The sequence below is a fragment of the Motacilla alba genome, chromosome 4A, assembly GCF_015832195.1.
Source record: "Motacilla alba alba isolate MOTALB_02 chromosome 4A, Motacilla_alba_V1.0_pri, whole genome shotgun sequence".
Classification (NCBI taxonomy): Eukaryota; Metazoa; Chordata; class Aves; order Passeriformes; family Motacillidae; genus Motacilla; species Motacilla alba.
The window spans coordinates 4,444,830-4,460,803 of record NC_052045.1 but is presented as its reverse complement, the minus strand read 5'-3'; the positions used below and the strand labels follow the sequence as shown (position 1 = coordinate 4,460,803).

The 15,974-nt window shown below is 45.6% G+C and overlaps 1 protein-coding gene across 2 annotated transcripts in view; it reads right to left on the bottom strand.

Moving 5' to 3' along the window:
• HDX (highly divergent homeobox) overlaps positions 1-15,974 on the bottom strand; it is a 36,245-nt gene that overhangs the window by 10,469 nt on the left and 9,802 nt on the right. For both annotated transcript variants that reach the window (XM_038122713.1, XM_038122712.1), the window contains 3 exons: positions 14,160-15,272; positions 10,336-10,389; positions 1,234-1,380 (listed from right to left, as the gene is read on the bottom strand). In XM_038122713.1, the coding sequence (XP_037978641.1) occupies positions 1,234-1,380; positions 10,336-10,389; positions 14,160-15,272 (1,314 nt within the window). The remainder of the gene's footprint in view (positions 1-1,233; positions 1,381-10,335; positions 10,390-14,159; positions 15,273-15,974) is intronic.

The following is a 15,974-nucleotide window of genomic DNA, read 5'->3' as shown; positions in this document are numbered from 1 at the left end:
TGCAGGTGATGGCAGAGCCTTCTGGGGTGTCCTGGTCTCTGCCCTGAGGACAGAAACATTCCAGCAGGAGGGAAGGTTTGCACAGAACTCCACAGTGCCACCCCTCGTGTGCCAATGAGGATGTCCCCAAGGGAACAAACCAAGGGAGCCTGGGTGTCACTGTGCTGCCCAGGAGGTGCTGTCAGGGGGAACAGCTTCGCCTTTCAGAGAGCAAAGGGAAGTCCTTGGAAAACAAGGAGCAGCTTTGCTCTCTACAGAGAAAAGAGTGATTCTCTTCAGCCTCCAAAAGTACAATTGGGCTTTTTAGAATTCCTGTGTGCCCACAAAAACAAATAACCAGATCGGTGTTCAACCCTGAAAGCAGCTTTGGGACCACGTGGATGCAGCAAGCCAGAGGTCTCCACAGCAGGAGAGCTCCACTGAGGGGTCTCAGCCCTGCTTCTGCAGCAGTGTCAGGAATTCAGGAAACAGGTGCACAAAGAGGATGAAGCCTGAAAGGAATAACCCCAACTGTCACACCTGTCACATGGGAAAGGAAGGCTCCTGTCCTTGTCTGACTGCAAACAATGGGGCCATTTCCTGGGGCTGGGATGAGCAAAGAGACCCCAGAGGTGCTGCTGGGTGTCTGCTCGTCCAGGACACAGTGACACAACATCCCAGCCTCCGGGGGAGTTGATGTGCAGGAGTTCTGGGAGCCAGGTCATCTCCAGCACACCTGTGCCTCCCTCAGCCACCTACAGCAACCATCAAACTGAACTGACCCAGAATTCCTCCATCACACCTCACCCTGCCCTCAAGACAGTCTTGTAAAATATTTTTTCTTCCTATTTTGAAGCATTTTCTTTCATACAATTTTCCCTATAAGCATGAATGAGAAGTATTTTCCCTGTGTCCTTAGAAAAGCCCTTTTTTGCTATCTTATTAGCAATGTAAATAGTACCTTTCAGTCTTCTAGGATCTCCCTAAAAAATGTAACACTTTTACTTAAAATCTTACTCAAGAGAATGTCAAACAGCTCCTAGTGCTGCTTCTGCTGCTGATCAATAAGACCCTGACCTGAGGGCTTTTTCTAAATATAGACTGCAGAAAGAGCAGGAGAGCACTTCCCAACATGGTCATTCATTATGTAATATGTGAAATCTATTTCAAGCTTCCTCATGAAATTTTTAAAGCCTTTCATCTGTCCTATTTTTGCTCCTGCGACGAGATAAGGGAAGACTCTGGATTTCTTACCCGAACTATTTCACAGTCAACATTTAATTCTGCAGCCACAGCTTCAATTTTCTCTCTGCAGACTGAGCCCAGGCTGGTCATGCCATTGTCCCAGTATTTCTTTAGGGTAGCTAAGTCTCGGTCACTAAATTGTGTGCGGTCCTGTAACTGCAAGATAAAAAAAAATACTGTTAGATTGAAAAAAAATCTGCTTATCCTGAGCATTCATGTCCAGAGGTCTCCCACACAGTAACACACACGTTCTGCTGTCTCCATGGCTCTTCTTCTCTTTTAAGTCTCCCTTAAGAATTTGGGCTTTTTTTGATTTCTTTTTTTTTATCCAGGGCACTTCAGAGTTCCCTGGGATTTGCTGTAAAGGCAGTGGCAGCATTAACACAAGTTTAGGGCACTTCAGCTTTGTTTCAACACCACCTGATTTCTTTGGTAATTTGTTTTATCTCATTCTGTAAGGCCTTACTGAAAATAACTTTTTCCCCCTTGTGCTGTTTACTGTCTCCACCCAATTTATGCAAATTACTCCTTAAAGGCTTTTCAAGTTTCTCACCCTCCCCCCTTAAAGTTCTTTTATCTTACTGCAAACTACAACACATGCATAATTCAAAGGATTCTGACTTCCTAAAGGGAATACTTTAATGTTTATGTGGTGAGCTTGAGTTTAAATTGGTTCCACTGTTTATCTGCGAGTTCCCAAACTCTTTGTCTACGTTTATCAAAACATGTGATAGTGGATCAGTGATAAAAGGAGTAACACTGAAAAAGAGTTCCTAAACATCTTACCACTCTTTGAACTGGTGTGAGCACAGAAAGTATTTCTCTAGCAGAGCTTACAAGCTTTAACAAAAGCTTTTCACACAGAATTTTATCTAAAATCTACAGTTTCATTACACTAACCCATGTTTTTCACTTTTCCTCCCATTCAGAGGACAGAAAATCAACCACAAGGTCTGCACGGGTAACTTGTAGCACATGTGCCACGTGTCATTATTTCAGTAGCTGAATTGGGTTCATGATTTTAATAGCTGAATTCTGTGTTTGCTCATTTAAAAACTGTTATGAGTTAGAAAGAAATAATTTTAAGTGGAATAAAAAGTAATTTTACAGAACTAGGATCATTTGACAGTCTTGTACAGTTCCCAGTTCCAGCTTTTGTTAATCTTCAGAATATTGTAAGTGTTGCAATTTTCTTCTCTTAAAAATTACTATTTCTCAAAATGTTAGGAGCACTTGAGTCTCCTCAATGTAAGAACACAAAATAGGGGCACCAAACCTTTGTCTTCCTAAAGTAATCCCAGTAAAAAGATGCACCAGATAAATTCAAATATGGTCTGGCTGCACTTGCTGACCTTGGAGGTCTTTTCTAACTTTGATGAATCCACAATTAACTGAGTGCCTACCAGGCACTCAGAGCTTTTCCTGGCTGTAGTTCCATCACCCTCGTCTGGGATGAGAGGGGCTGTTCCCATCCTGCCCATGCCACAGCTGATGGTGCTGGGTCAGAGTGGGGCTGGTGAGGAGCACCCTGGACACCCCTGAGCTGCTGCACAGCCCTGGGCAGCCCAGCACAGGAGATGCTCCTGGGCAGAATTCACCCACCAGGAATCCACTTGGCTGGCTGGAGGCTGCTCCGGGCTGAGCAAAGTGCAGCTCCAGAGCCAGGCAGAGCCGAATCCCCGGTGCCCGAGCGCCCGGAGCTGCCGCCGCTCTCGCTGCACGCCTGACCTGAGCTCCTCCTGACACCAAGCCGTGTTCAAGGAACCAAAGCACAGCCTGGATCACTGCAGCAAGAACTCCTTTCATAGCTGCTGGCAAAAGAGACTGGGACTTGGGAAGAGCTCCGCTCTGCAGCCCAGCACTGGGGAGAGGCAAGCAGAGAGGAGGGACAGCAACGCTCAGAGTGCACAAGGCACCCTGGCCTACCCACACTCCTGACTGCTCAGGGCCACCTCACCTCCTAAAGGACACTGGGTGTTTTAAACATAAATAACTAACACCTCCTGCAGCTTCTGCAGAGTCCACACTGCTGCAAGCCCGCTCAGTGAACTCACAGAGCTCCCTGTGATCAGTGCAACACCCAGCAATCCCTCACACTTAACATCCACAGCCTCAATTCCCCCCCCAGAACACCCAAATCTGCCCACCCAGGCGCAACTCTCTCTCATTTCAGGCCATTCACTTGAGCTGATCTCAACGATCCCTGTGGGGTCCCTTCCAGCTCAGCATAGTCTGTGGAACTCTGTGGAGCACCAGAAATGTGCCTGGTGTTACAGCACAGGTAAGGGGGAACCCTGCTCAGGTTGTCTTCTCCCACCCCAGTGGTTGTGTTGGCCAAATTAGAACAAAATCCAAAGGAAGTCCAGCTGCTGCTGCAGGAAGCTCAGTTTTTTTCTTGCCACATGGTTTTCAGTTATTCAGAAATGCTTCCTCTCCTGAAAGAACCCAGGGCAAAGCCTGGGTAGCAGGAAAAGTGATCTGCAAGAGATCCTGCCTTGGACTAAAGACACCCAGAGCCTGCCTCCAGTTCCCCAAGAGATGGTGCTCAGGAAGGTGCAGAGCTTGCTCAGCTTTTACTTTCTCAAAACAAAGACTTTACATGGAAAAAGCAGAATTTAGCAGAAGCACCTGGCCTTCAAAAATTTTCCTTAAAAAGCAGAGACAGATCTTTTCCATTTTAGTAGATAGATGTTAATTCTGATGACCTACTGCAAATGTTTCAATAAAAATCTTATTAGATACATCACTATTCAATGGTTTTCACCTCACAACTGCTGAATAATTATGTCAGTATAATTTATATTTTCTACTTTGGAGTCTCTGTCTCGTTTTAGCCATTTTGTTCTCCCAAGACCAGCACCGAGGAGCCCCTGTGCTCTGCCAAGTGAGCAGCTCTGTAGGATCTGAGAGATCCTGAGGGATCATCATTTATACACCCTGCTCTCAATAGCTGCACCAGCATCATGGGATCAGTGTCACTCCTTAAGCTCAGTAGATGTAAATGACACTTGAGCATGTCCAAATCTCAGCTCCAGATTAGCTGCCTTCGTGTAACACGCTGTGCCATGGGCCTTATCAGCACTTTCTTAGGGAAATCACCAACTACCTTCAATTACAGGATCATCCCCTTGACATGGATCATACCCAAGTTTGACTCCTGCTTTATAAACTGCTTAAAAATTACATAATGACTTTTGTCCGAAAATAAAGGATAGAATTTCTACATTGTACATGTAACTAAGCTTCCATCAATTTAGTTAATAACCTTCTCATGCTTAATATCATCAGAGGAAATGAGGGACCAAGAGGAAAACCTCCGAGCCCTACAAATATCATAATATTCATCATTATAGGAGAAAATATCAGAAGATAATATTGGAAAGCTTCATATTTATGGCAATACTTATAGGTGAAGGCAAGCCAGTAATTCAGTTTTTATTTTTTACGTCATTAAGCTCTGAATACAATTCTCATTTCCTCTCTTTAGATGCCCAGCTTGCTGATTCAAGGCTTGGCTCTGACAGTGCTGGCTGTTGGCTGAATCCTTTACATTTCCCACTTCTGCTGGCCACAGTTTAAGAAGCAGCAGAGGCTTTGTCCAGCAGAATCCAGCCTATCCCTTCCCAAGGAAAAGCAAATTGAATCAGCATTGTGCCGTGCAGGGTTAAACCCGGCTTATCCCCGACCTCCCAAGTGTAACACCACCATCCTCAGAAGAGATGACCCAGTTTATCAGAGACATTCCTGGCTCTTTGCCAGCCCCTCGTCCCCCCCACCGTGCAGCAATTTCTGTGGTGCAAATCCGGTGTCTATAATTGGGGTGAATAATTGCACGGAGTGGAGTGGAGTGGAGTGTCCTCATCCTGCCTTTTCTCAGAGCCTGCGTTTTCACATCGGCTTTTATGCAGCACTTGAAAATGTTTCAGGCCACGTGCACAAAAGCTATACACAAATTTCAGATTATTAATCAAAGACATGCTAAAAAATGGAAGAACTTGAGGTTTTATACATAACTTGCATTTATGCTGCAGCTGAGCACTGTGTGTGGTGTTCATTTCAATTGCAGTGAAATCATATTAAATCAACATTCAGTTCTGACACTTGCTGATGAAATGGGCTGAGGTAATGGTTATTTTTAGCAAACAAACCTCTCACAAACAAATTTGCCATGCCTTTGATCCCTGTCACTGCTTCTCTGTTATATTTTGGGAGGAACAGGAAGATCAGAAGCACTCAAAGTATTCAAGGCATGAACAAATCCCATACTCTTCTGTACAAGCACAGTGTCATTTTGCCTTATTCACCTTTCCCAGTGACTCCAGCGTGGAGCTCTCTGAACCCTGACACTAATTAATATCTGTTTTCTTCAGAGGATTATCAATTCCCAGCTCAGAATCTTATTTGTATGTATTAACAGTGATTTAACAATGATTTCTGAATCATTCCACTATGTTTCTCCTTTCCCATCTGCACCATTTAATATCATTCTTGCTTTTCAGTTTATTATTTCTTGATTTCTCACACACAAATTCTGCAGGTCTGCATTTTCCCTTAACACACCAAGATATTTAACCTCATTAAAGCTGTTCCAGATTACACATTCCTTCAGCCTGAGGTTTCAGCTTCAGGTTTCACCAGTGCCACAAAGCTGCCCCCTGTCAGTGACAGCCATCCTGAGCTTAGGCTGCTCACACACAGCTGCACAAACTCAGGCACAAAGGTGTCTGGAGGCACCCTTCCACTCCTCCTGCTCACACACTGGTAGGTTTCTGCAGCAGAGACTTTTTGCATCTTTCCCCACTGGCTGGGTAAGCATGAAGTTTGCTCTGATGGAAGCAGAGTTAAATATTTCATAGCACCCCATTGTGAGAAGAGCTGTAACTGCTTCAGCATGCAGCCAAAATTACAGATATTCTGTTAATATCTGTTTCTAAATCAAACTCAACTGAAAAGATTAAAAAAAACAAAAAGAGATATCAATGCAATGAACAGTCTAGCAAAGAAATTACACTCTGAGCCCCAGTCATCTCTGATTTCCAAACCAACCCTCAAACCACACAAACTGACAACTCACCCTTCTGGAGATTTTGAGCTGATCTGTGTAACAGTGAATGTTCAGCCTCAAAGAAAACTGATTTTTAGATTTTTAATAATGATTCTTACTTGATCTATTCATGTCTTCCTCACATTGGACCAGAAAGTTTTGCAGTTCAGACAGGAAGCACTCCTTGCCTGCAGGTTCACAGCAGACAATAAGCCAGGGTGATTTGTGCAGCACATCACTTAATAAAAAATGACCAGACCTGTCCCCCTTTGCCTTCCTTCAGCACTGCTGTGGGACAAGGGGGTGCTGTTCCCTGCCAGAAGGCCAGGCCATGCTATGGATGGTATTACCCATGCAGAAATATCTTGAGATATGTAGTAAAGTATCTCCCAGCAGGAGGAAACACTTCAGCCAGCATTCCAAACGCCACAAAGCAGGAGCAGCCCAGGGTTGCCATGCAGAGACCTCCAGCTGGGCTCACCTCCCTGCAGCCCCTGGCTGGCTCGCTCAGACACGCTCCCACTGATTGACTGAACCACAGTTTTCTCCTCTCCTGGGAGAGCAGAGAAGGTGGAGAGAAGTCCCCGAGTTCCTCCTGGAATAGTTCTAAAACAAAAGGCAGAGCTGAGGTGCCCTCTGACTGCAGGAGCTTTAATCCTGCCGGGGGTCTCTGTGGAGCTGCTCTGAGATGTTTGCTCTCAGCTCATGTAGATTCTCCTGAGCCTTGCACACCCCAGGCCAAGGAGGAGCTTTCTTTAGGCTTGTACTGATGTGTCTCCCCCAAAAAATCCAGCTGTGCTCCCATGCCCAAAACAGCTGGGGGCAGGTGTCACACCTCAGCCCCTCCACCTGCCCAAAGTGTGCCTGCACTCCTGTGACAGTTTTATTCAAATAGCCAATGTGCAAACAGTGACACAAAAATCAAAATCTAGCACTCTCCACCCATTTCAGTATTTTTCTGTCCTCAAATACAACAGTCTGAGACCCCAGACACCCCAAAGTGAAGCTCAGGGCAGACAAGCCCCCCACTCTCCCCCAAAATGGAACTTCACCACTAAGGCCCAGCTTACGCAGAGCACCACCTGTGTGACAAATGTTCTCCAGAGCACACCAGTACTTTTAAATCTACCACAAACAAACCCATCCTGCTCAGACCTCAGATGACACAGAACTGAAGCACAGTCAGTACACTCAGGACCTAAGAACAGAAGTGAAGGTATTTTCTCCCTTTTAATTCTCGTTAAGCGGTACCTTCACTGCTATTTTTGAATCCTTGTTACCCTTCCACCACCCTGTGAGAAAGCAAAAATCAATGCATTCATAAAGGCCACTGCACATGCACCAGGACAGAACCCAGAACTGTCATTTCCAAAGACACTCTCATGAGTTACTGAAGGGTGATATTTCTAGACTAATATTCATTAACAATCAGGATTACATCATCCTACAGCAGAGCTGAGCAGACAAGAAAGAGTTTCTGCAGAATTGCACAGCTTTTATTTCTCTCCTGATACAGTTGAAGGACAGGGCAAGGGAAACAAAACATCAAGGCAGAAGATTAAAAATTCAGAGCATCTAAAAGACAATCTTCTCCATTTTAACCAAAATACAGATTAGCCTTTTTCCTGTTTGAATGGCAGTAATTGCCATAATGGCACTTCTACAACTCTATCCATTCTATTTCTGTTCCCTCACACTCTTTATTCAAAAGAATTTCACAGTTGAAATCAAAGTTTCTAGGAAGTAGGAGCTTTTTCTCCTTTGCTTGTCTTACCCCTGTGGGTACACAGCAGTTTCAGAGTGCCAAGTCCACAACTTGCCCCTGAAGGAGGCTGATTCTGCACTCAGACTGGGAAAGTGCATCCACAAATCTGGACACAGAAGATGTCAAACAGATTGTATTAACCAAAGGGGTTTACGCATTTTATTGATTAAAAAGACAAATGAGTAAAGGTCTAAGGAAAAAGAATTCTCTAATTACCATCCTCAATGGTCTCTCATTGCAGGAAAGACACTGAGAGGCTGGAGACAGAGAAGGGAATGGAGCCTGGGCAGGCTCTGGAGCACCAGGAGCAGCTGAAGGAGCTGGGAAGGGGCTCAGCCTGGAGAAAAGGAGGCTCAGGGGGGACCTTGTGGCTCTGCACAACTCCCTGTCATGAGGGGACAGCTTGGGGGATTGGGGTCTGCTCCCAGGGAACGGGGACAGGAGGAGAGGGAACGGCCTCAGGCTGGGCCAGGGGAGGCTCAGGAAATCAGGATATCAGGAAGTACTGGAAACCAGGATATCAAGAAATATTTAATATCAGTAAATATTTTATCACTGAAAGGGCTGTAAAGCATTGGAACAGGTTGCCCAGGGCGGAGGTGGAATCACCGTCCCTGGAAGTGCTCATAAAATGTGTGGATGTGGTTTAGTGGTGACCATGCTGACGCTGGGCTGACTCCGTGATCTTAGAGGTATTTTCAAACCTCAGGGACTCTATGATTAATGAACAGGCACCTCCACATCCTTGAAAGTTTAAATTTACTCGAGAAATGTCTTCTACTGCTGGGGTCAGGTATCCAGCATGACCACAATGACCAACAACCCCACAGAGCTGCAGGCAGGAGCCAACACGACCCCACTCCCAGCCCTATGCTCCCACTGCCAAGTCTGAGCTGGCTCTGGCACACACCTGACCCCCAGAACAGCACTGAACTCTAAAAACCACCTCAGCAGCAGAATTTGTACCTGCCAGGTCCCACACCCGACCTGGATTACCTTACAACTGGATATTGGCTGTGGATGGGGTTGCAGGGTACTGGGAGGGAGGGGGAAAACCTCCCCATTTAGCTGTGAAACTCTACCCAGGACACTCCTCAGCTCCTTGGTGAGATGCTCTAAAAGGTCATTAAGTGGTAGAGGGGATGAGCCTTCCAGAAAAGAGCTGCATTTTAAAAAGCCTCCTCAAGAGAATTAGCACTTAGGAAAGAAAGAAGATGGATTGAGCACAACAGGATTTGTACAAAAGTACCAGTTCCTCTGGGAGATGCTCTTATAAAGTGCTCTCTGTACAAAAAGAAGTCATTGTACCAAACTCTGCAGAAATGGGAAGTGCTTCAGCTGAGACCTAGAAAAAGTCTGAGAGAAAACACCATTAATGTGATGGTCCTTAGATTCCTACTTATACAGGAAACACTGCCACACTCACACTTTTTGAAGACTAAAGAACTGAAAATAATAAAGGAAAAAGTTCTGGTTACAGCAGGAGGAAGCATGGAAAGGCTCTGCCAACAGAGCAGACACTGCCAGGACATTGCCAGGGCACTGCCAGCTCCACAGACTGGAGAGTTTGGTTACCATGACAGACACTGCCCCAGCTGCTGCCTCTGACAGCTGGAGGGACAGAGCAGCCCCTGGAGAGCCTGGCTGTACCATCCCACCTGAGGCTGGATTTGCTGGTAAGGAGGCAGAACTGACACCTCCTCAAAGACAAGCTGGAAATGCTGAGCACTAACTAAACCAAAGAGTTGGGCAGGTTTTTTTCTTTTCCCTGACAAAAGCTGTTTCATACCTTGTGTTATGGTTTGGAATTGTCTGTGAATTGAGGACACCAAACTGGCTGATTCTGCTACTGTGAAATGACATTTATGTGGATAAAATTAGACTTGAGCAAGTTCCTACAGCCAGCACTGACTAATTCTGTGCATGTGCAGCGAAGCTGCAGAGGGAGTGACTCTAAGCATTCAGTTGCCTCAATTAACAACCACTTCACTTTCAATAGAAAAAACATATTCTGAGCTCCAAACTATCAATCCTGATCAATTCAGATGCCGTGTTTGAGCTAAGAGCACAATTCCTACTTGGGCATCACCTCACACTGGATTAAGACCTTGACCTGCTTTTAAAGATAGACATCAACTTCACCTCACCTGGAACACTGCACCTGCAGATAATGTTTGTATCAAAGGAAAAAGGGAAAAAACCCACCCAAGGTAAACAGGACTGACATTTTCAAAAATGAATTTTCATCAACTTTTCATTGCTTCACTTGATGCATTAGATACTTAAATGGAAATGTACTTACTGCTCTTTTTCTGGAACAACCTGTAATCCAAGGCACAGTAAGGTTTCCTGAAATCTGCAGAGGGGAAGAAGGAAACAGAACACAAAACAAGAGCAGCTTAAGTTACTGTGAGAGCCAATTCTGAGACTTCAGCACTGTGCATTCAATTCTGACACCAATGTCTGTAAACAGGTTAAGACTGAAAACCAAAGTCACACTCACCTTTACTGCCAAGAATAAAGCACTGCTTCTTTGGGTGAGGGCAAGATAACACAGTGACAACTTGGGTGTTTCTGTACTTTTGGTACCCCAAAACTTGTATTTCACAACAGAAGCTTCCCTTTCCATCTGGCAGGATGAGCAGACTGGAGTCAGACAAGGGCTGAGCTGCCCTCACATCTTTTTCATTTACATCACTTCAACTTGCAGAAGAAATGCTCTTGTGTTTGTCACTGAGCTGTTCAATGTCTCACATTAAAGATTTGAGTACCAGCAGAAATTACAGGGATATCAGGATGGAGAAGGAAGGAGAAGGGGTGTGAAGGCAAAGGAGAGCTGCTTCCATTCCTATCGCTTCTCCATCATTCTCACAGGTCAAACTTCATTAAATAAAAATTTCAGAGTGTTTTCCCTGACCATCTGAGGGGTGTCATAGCCTGGAATATTTTAGGCTTATTTAAGATTCTCTGTTCATCTTCTGCTGCAGACAAGCAATGCTTGAGAGACTAAACACAGCTCTGGAGAGATCAATCACCTGTGAGGAAAAAACCTGTGCTCTTCTGACTGACCCAAACTGCTCTGAGAGTTTCTGTATTTGTGAAGTCCCTCACGGATGGCTCTTGCAGCATGAGCACAACAAGCACAGCAGCCCTGGTACAGGTGGCTGCTGTACAAGCAAGTAAAACACTTTTATTCTTCAAGCTTTTAGCTGGAAGCACTTGGAGGTCACCCGAAGTCAGACACTTTCTCGTTACAGCACAAAGAGGGTTGAGGGGGATGAAAGGAGCACCCTCCCTTCCCAAGGACCATTAGGGTTTGAGCCTAAAATATAAATTTCCTCACTGCACACACATTTTAGAAATTCTGTTTGTCTGCTACAGCTCTATATCCCTCACAACAGCTTCACACCACAGAATCCACTGCAAAGGCACCCTGAGGAACCAGCCAGGTGGCTCCTCTTCACTCTTTTAAAGGGGACTACAAAAAAAAAAGTGATTTTCTATGGGAATAAAGCAACATCTACCTGGCAGAGCATTAAGGGTTGCTGGGAAGATAAATGCACTCAGTTCTGACAGGGAGGAGGCCAAAACCAGCCAAGTTCATCTCAAGAGCACTCCCTGGAAGACAACGTGCATGGCACTGTTCTGAGCTGCCCTCGTCAACCAGGCACAAGGGCTGGGCTTGGGAACAGAGTAAATAAAATACAGATTCTCAACAGTGTTCTTGTCCCTTAGGGTGGGGGGAAGGAACCAAGACAAAATCCCAAGTCAGCCTGGAGGACAGCACAGGTAATCTCTCCACTTCAACACACTCAAAGTCACACTAAGACAAGCAAGTAGGCTGAAGAATTTGTTTACTGAAACTGCTCAGGCATTAAAATTGATCACTTAATTAAATTTAGTCTTAAGTTACACTAACATGAATTTGATTAATTGAACCAGTAAGGAAGCTATAACTAATTGCTAATTAGATACCCCACCAATATATGACAGTAATTGCTTCATCAAAACATGAATCACACAGTCCTGACTTTGAAGAAGCATCTGCTTGGATCTTCAACTACTCCAATAATCATTTAGCTCAGGTTTAATCTATTTTTAAATTCAAGAAGATTTCCCCAAGTTTAAGGATTTTCATCTCTGTGCTGATGGATAAATTAGCTAAACATGGGCAATAAAATTAACATAAACTGACTGCAAAAAAATGAAATGTCAGCCTGAACAAGCCTAAAAGGATTCAAGACAACACCTTAGAAAGGCTCTAATACCCAGCAGTGTCACCTCAGGGGTTCACAGAGTGTATCCTCACAGCAATAAGGGAATTAACAGCATCCTGCTCAGCTTTTCCAAGGTTTAAAACCCTGGAATGACAGGGTATGACAGAACTCCCTCCATCCACACTCTAAATCCAAAGAACAGGATGTCTGTGACAGGCATGGAGGTCAACTGGGGTACAGATGAATTCCTCACTTATCAGAAAACCAGGTGTGCTGTTACAACAGGGGAAGTAAAAAAAAACCCCAAACAAAGTTCCAGAGATCTTATTCTGATCCATAAACACCACACGAGCAGATAAAATATCATCTACCATGAACTGTTCTAGTTCTTCAGAAAAAGTCAGTTCCTACCCCATAAAAAACCCCAAAACAAAGTTATTCTTAATTTCATAAAAAAAATAAAAATGGAAGAAATCAATCTCTCTGATGCTTTTTCAAGAGTGAAGTAAAGCACCATGAGCACATAGCTGATGGAGGCATTAGTAATGGATTTCCCTTCATGAAACTTTATAAAATGCCCTTAACTCAATTGTAAGCACTTTCACCAAGCCTGTATTGGACTGATCTGCACATTTACAGCTTGTCTTCTCCTGTGAAACTGGGATGGCAAAAGCAAAAAGCATTTCAGGAATTCTACAACCAAGTAAGAAAAGTAACAGCAAACACGGAGAGACTGTGTGAGAGTGAAGGAGAGAACAGCTCATCTGATGTGCATCCACTCCCCAGAATTTACCCTCTGTCCATCAAACCTCTGGTTTACCCAGAGAAGTAAGAATTCAGGTGGAAAGTGGCACTGATTTGGACTCAGAAGCTTTCCTTCAAATGGTCACAGGAGATAGGAACAAGTCAGGAAAAAAAAAAAAGAAAAGAAAAAGTAGAAAAACCTAAAATAACATGATTCAGAAAGTCTCGTTCTCTACCCTGGTGAGCAAAGCACAGGGAAAGCTGATATGCTGTCGACATGGTTTATTTTCAGGAGAAAATAAAAAGGCAGTAACAGGCAAATGCATGCAGGTGACACACACAGAATCACATTCTGTCAGACTTAAAAGACTTTTACCTCAGTGTCTCCAGGCTATGTCATGCCAGATGGTGTAAAAATCCATGAAATATACCAATTTGGATGTTTCCTGCACAAGTATCTATCCCCTTATAATACCAAGCACTAAAAAATGTGTCAAGTGCTGCAGTTTCTCCTAAACATCTTTTAGTTCTTCAATGATCTGCATTTAATTTCCCCTCAGTATCACTAAAGGGATTTTAGTACAGGAAAAGGAATAAAGGGATTGAATGTAAAACTGATTATTAGAATTAGATGCTGTGGGAAAGGAAGCTGAGTTAACTCCATCACAGGGGATCCTAATCCCTGACAGAAGACAGAGACTGCCACCTGCACAGGGGGTACAGGATTCCAAGCTGACATCCATGTGGGGAGCAAATGCACAAATGTCAGCATGAAACCACGTCTTGATGTGTGTCCACAGGAGAACACCCAGGGAATGGCCACGGCACGTGCTGGAAAGCCAGGGCAGCACAACAAAGGCTTGAGCAACCACCAGCTCATGGGGATGACCCTCCTGCAGCCAAAACTTAGCCCTGGAATCCATGAAATCCTCACTTATCTTCAATGTTTGGCTACCAGGGGCTCATTTAGACAGAAGTGCTACCATACTGCAGCGCTGCCTGCACTGGGTTTGAGAAGGAATTATCTCCACTGGAAGGCATAAAAGGAGCCCAGCCTGCAGAAAAGTGAACCTATTGCTTAATAGCCACCAACTTTGAAAGAAAACAGCATTTATCTACAACCTCAGCTCTGAGGTCTGAAGACAGAGATAAACTGATGGATTACCTGGTAATTATTTTGGTTTTGCGACAGCCTCAGTTGACTTGAAGATGTAAAATGAGGAGAAAAGGTACTTCTGGCTGCGTTGGCAGGGTTATAAATCGTGCTGGATGCTGTGTGCAATGAGGTCCGTGCAGGCAGGTGGAACTCTCTGCTGTGGTAGAGGAGATTGTCAGGCCCGTCCCTGGCACTGCCCAGCTGTGCCCCACAGCCCCCGCTGCGGCCCGGCCCGGCCGCGCTTTGGTTGTCCCCGCGGCCGGAGCCCTCACAGTATCTGGAGTAGCTCTGGATCTGCGCCCCCATGGAGGCCAGCTCCTCCTCGCGGGCGTACTCGTCGTCCACGTCGCCCGTCTCCATGGCGATGGACAGGCAGCTGCCCTCCAGCGAGGGGGGCTTCTGCGCCGCGCTGCCGGCCACCAGCCGCTGCGGCTGGTCCGTGACGGCCAGCGAGAACACCTCGCGGATCTCCAGGTTCTGGGTGCCGCACGCGGGGTCCCTGGGGTGAGCCCTCGGCCCGGGCGGCACGTGCGACGCCAGGGCCGCGGGCTCGGCTTTGTGCAAGCGCTGGCACGCCAAGGGCTCGGCCCTGCAGGGCCTGTGGCAGATCATGGGTTTCTGAGGTAACACCAGCTCCGCCGTCTGCACCGAGGAGCTGCCGTAGCTTTTCTTGGTGTGACTGTAGATGGAGTTGGCAGAATTGAGCACGCTCGTTTGCCTGGATAGAATAATGGTCTTTTCGCCCACCAAGAGGGAAGCGTTTTTACAGTGGGGTACCTGCCGTCCCAGAGGGATGTGCTGCTGCTGGAAGTCCGCGTCGCTCTTGCCCGGGAGCCGTGGGATGGAGGTTTTGTGCAGCTCTGCCACGGAGGCGTTCGTGTGCTTGGCGGCTCCCGGGCGGCCCGAGGAGCTGGCCGGGCTGTAGATACCAGTCACTATCACGTCGTTGTTAGAAGAGGTCCAAGAGGATTGCTGGCTTTGGGATCGAGCAATGTTTACCACGTTTCTCACTGCTGCTTCCGGGGGCACGGAGGGAGTGGCAGGGGCAGTCCCTGGGGGGGTGCCCCCAGAATCCACGGCGATCTTGCTGCTCATCTTCCGCCGCTTGTTGCCAACCCACGTCTGCAAACGAGACAACAAACACAAAGCGACATGTCAAAGAGGCAGAAAAAAATTAGCAATTCCATTTTTAAGCAGGTCTGATGACATGTTAAGTGTTCTGAGTTGAGATGTAAGTTTACAAATATGTAAATCATGTACTGATTATACAGAGAACATGACAGGGTGGAAATACAGGCCTGAACAAAAGAGGGTAGAAATCCAGGCCTCTCCTCTTCGGGATCCCCAACTCAAACATAGGACAGCCCCAGCCTCAATTCTAAAACCCCAGCTTTTCAAAAATCCTGAGACTCTCATGCCTCCTGTCTTGAAGTTACCCTCAAGATTTATTCACTGACACCACCGTGACTAATTTCATACAGGAAAAAAACATCCCTGCCACACACTATTCTACTCTACTAATTTTTTGTCAAATTTTACAAGATGTCTAATTTGAGGCACAATTTGTGACGTGAAGTAAAATGTCAGTCACTGGTCAGCTTTGCCTCTGCTGAGAGTCCCATTCTCCTGGCCAATTGTATTTAGGGAATTCACGTGTCTATTATAATCCTATCTGCAAGTGCCAGCTGCAACTCAAGTATCATTTTGCAAAGAACTAATCACTGACCAAGAGTTTTATAGGATAAAAAGAAAAAAAGGGAAAAAGGGGGCATTAGGAGAAGCAGAAATGATGGGTGTAAAGAAGAGAAAGGTGAGATCATGCTA